The sequence below is a fragment of the Galeopterus variegatus genome, unplaced genomic scaffold, assembly GCF_000696425.1.
Source record: "Galeopterus variegatus unplaced genomic scaffold, G_variegatus-3.0.2 Scaffold1245, whole genome shotgun sequence".
NCBI lineage: Eukaryota > Metazoa > Chordata > Mammalia > Dermoptera > Cynocephalidae > Galeopterus > Galeopterus variegatus.
In genome coordinates this window covers 303059-306216 of record NW_007727356.1, presented here as the reverse complement: position 1 = coordinate 306216, position 3158 = coordinate 303059, and the positions used below count along the sequence as shown (strand labels likewise).

The 3158-nt window shown below is 45.9% G+C and overlaps 1 protein-coding gene across 2 annotated transcripts in view; it reads right to left on the bottom strand.

The window, feature by feature from the left end:
- The window catches only part of DIS3L2 (DIS3 like 3'-5' exoribonuclease 2), a 370978-nt gene that overhangs the window by 90562 nt on the left and 277258 nt on the right, over positions 1 to 3158 (bottom strand). For both annotated transcript variants that reach the window (XM_008575848.1, XM_008575846.1), the window contains exon 12: positions 1369 to 1602. In XM_008575848.1, the coding sequence (XP_008574070.1) occupies positions 1369 to 1602 (234 nt within the window). The remainder of the gene's footprint in view (positions 1 to 1368; positions 1603 to 3158) is intronic.

Below are 3158 nucleotides of genomic sequence, written 5' to 3'. Positions count from 1 at the left end.
TTTAACTTAGTTTTTATAAAAACAGCTTTTTAATGCTCATATTTGATCAATTTTCCTAATGTTTAGTTAAACTGCGTGATTCCAACATGTACAACTGGCATAGCCAGGTTTGGGAATACACATACAGTTCCCCTGGTGGGAGCAGAGGGAGAAGGGGGCACTAGACAGTGTGTACAGCATGCAGCAGGTGTCAGTCACTGCATTTTGCAGAAGGCAGGCTGAGCACTGGCTGAGATGACCGTGGGACATCCAGGCAGAGTTCAAGGAGGCAACCGGAGAGGCCAGACTAGAGCATTCAGTTAGTTAACATCACAAGAGTAGAGGAATTCATTCAGCAAGGGAGTGTGGATAGAGAGAAAAGGAAGGTGGGGTAGATCCCAAGGAATGCCAACCCTGAAGCGGTGAGCAGAGGAAGAAGCTTCTACAAGGTGGCCAGCAGCACATTACAGGAGATGTACAAAGAGAAACAGAGAACCAGGAGGTGGGCTTCAAAGGGCCCAGTGCAGGATGGAAGACTAGGAAGCAAGAACTGCAAAGTGTCCTTGGACTTGACATATCAGGCAGCCACTGGTGAGAATTAGGGTGCATGTATACTCACACGAATGATTTCCTTGAAGAAAGGAAGGAGACAGTCTGTAATCTCCTAGACCTTCAGTCTCTCTTTCACTGGCTCTGCTATCTCCTTCAGTGTCCACTCTGCCTATTCACAATACCTTGATCCACACACTTACTGACTTTTGGACGTGGAAATTCAACCAGGTTTAAGTGCAAGCTAAGTCCCAGCAGGCTGCCTGCACTGCTGTGATATTTGAGAGTAAGCAACACTATTCCAGGCTTACTGTCTTCTTCAAGAGCCAACATTCTACAATCTCCTCGGTTCTCTGCTTCTGCAGATACTAATCTGGAATTTGTAAACAAATAACTCTGATGAGTGAGAAGATGAGAGATAAGAAGAAATGCTTTTTTTTTTTTTTTTTTAACTCTAGGATCAGATACTAGGCAGACACCTCCTAAACTTCTGTCTCCTGTTCCCATTTCCATTAAAAGGGATTTAAGGTAGAAATCTGAGGTGAGGATCAAATACGGGACACAACGTGATGAGGAAAGACCAGCTCAGAGTTTTGGCCACAGATCCCCCACACAGACACCATTCTTTTGCCTTGGCTTGTGTCATTAGGCCTCTTGTGCCTATGGAGTTTGGGGCGGGGGTGGGAGTTAGTTCCCACCTCCTCAGAGAACGCTGTTTTAGTGGAGTGACCGGAGAAGGAAAAAGGAAAGAAGAGTCCAGGACTACCATGCTGCCTCTCACCCACGCTGGGTTTAGGCATGAGTCACATCGGTTGGTTGCCGTGAAGGAAAAACACTGACCTGATCCAAACGGAGTGAGCCATCCACAAAGCGTTGCTGGCGTAAGTGCTTTGCCATTTCGTGGAGATTCAAGATAGCCCGGTGCACCTCCTCACTGCTGTGCTCTGGTGAAATGGGAGGCAGCTTCTTCTCAGGGATTTTCTCCATCGGGCTTTCAATCATGCTCTGTGCGTGCTCGTAGCTCAGTTTGGTGCAAGAGCAGATGATGGTCCGGCCAAACCATTCATCAAGGATCTGCAAAGACAGATTGTGAGGGAGTTGTGAGGGGAATGTTTTTCAGGTTTTTCTTCATTCAACCATTCATCCACACACATTCAACAAAGATTTATTGAGCACCGACTTTAGGCTCGGAATGGTGTCAGGTTCTGGCCAGGCACACAGGTGACTCAGACACAGAAGCTGCTGCCCTCAGTGGGATTAGACTGTACCAGGCATGGATTGAATTCAACAGGCTAAGGATGGTCCCCAAGCACACTGGTGGCACAGGCAAGGCCAAGCGGGAGACTTGAAGTGAAGGTCTTGTTGGAGGATTCTTCTTTAGTTTGGGCTCAGTATCACGACTGGGGGAGAGAAGAAGGGAGAGCTGACAAAGGTGTGACAGACAGGGAATCTGTGGGCTCAGGGATGGGTCAGATGTGGGGCACGGGAGAGGAGAAGACAGGGCCACTGACAGAGAACAGAGGGAGAAGCAAGATGGAAGCAGAAGGAGAAAACCAATGCCAACCTGTTCTATTTGGCACATATATGCAGAGACGGAAGTCTAGAACAGGGTTTCTGAACATCAGCATTATTGGGCTGAATAATTCCTCGTTGTGGGAGACTGCACTGTGTATGAGAGTATTTCAAAAAGTTCATGGAAAGATTCGCATTATCTTCTAATTATATTTTTCCATGAACTTTTTGAAGTATCCTTGTATTAGAAAATGTTTGCCAGTATCCCTGGACTCTACCCACTAGATGCCAGTAGCACCTCTCCCCCACCCCTAAGTTGACAACCAAAAATGTCTCCAGACATTGCCAAATATTCCCTGGGGGAAAACTCAGACCAGGCTGAGAACCACTGCCAGTAGCACCTCTCCCCCACCCCTAAGTTGACAACCAAAAATGTCTCCAGACATTGCCAAATGTTCCCTGGGGGAAAACTCAGACCAGGCTGAGAACCACTGCGCTAGGAGATATATCGAAGTTTAGCGCTGGTGCTCACTGAATGGTGGGATTACTGTTGAGCTGTATCTGATTATTCTAATTTTCTTGTATTTTCTATAATAATTGTTTATTTATTTTAAAACAAAAATAAAAGAAATATTAAAATAGTTTTAGGACTCCTGAGTTTGAGGTGCAGGGAGAGATCCGGATGAGGCTATCTAGCAGGGATTTGGGGGTGTGGGCCTGGTGCATGGGCAATGACTGGCTTGGAGATGGAGAGCTGGCATCACCAACCAAGGGGCCAAGGAAGAAATAAAGGGCAAGTAAGAGCATTGAGGCTGTATTCTCTAATACCTCCTCCTTCCTGGGGAGCAAAAAGAGAAGCCAGGGAATGAAAACAGAAGAGAAACAAGAGAGTTCAGAGAGATAGGAGAAAAACCATGAGTGTCTGATATTAGGAAAAGCAGAAGAAAAAAGCTTTAAGAAAGGGGTGCTTAAAAACAACAACAGACGTACTAGATAGCACTTAATGTGGGACAGGCAGTTTATACACTTTCCGTACAGCAATCATTTAATTCTCACAACAACTCTGTGAGGGAAGAATTGTATTATCTCCATTCTTCAGATGAGGATACTAAAGCACA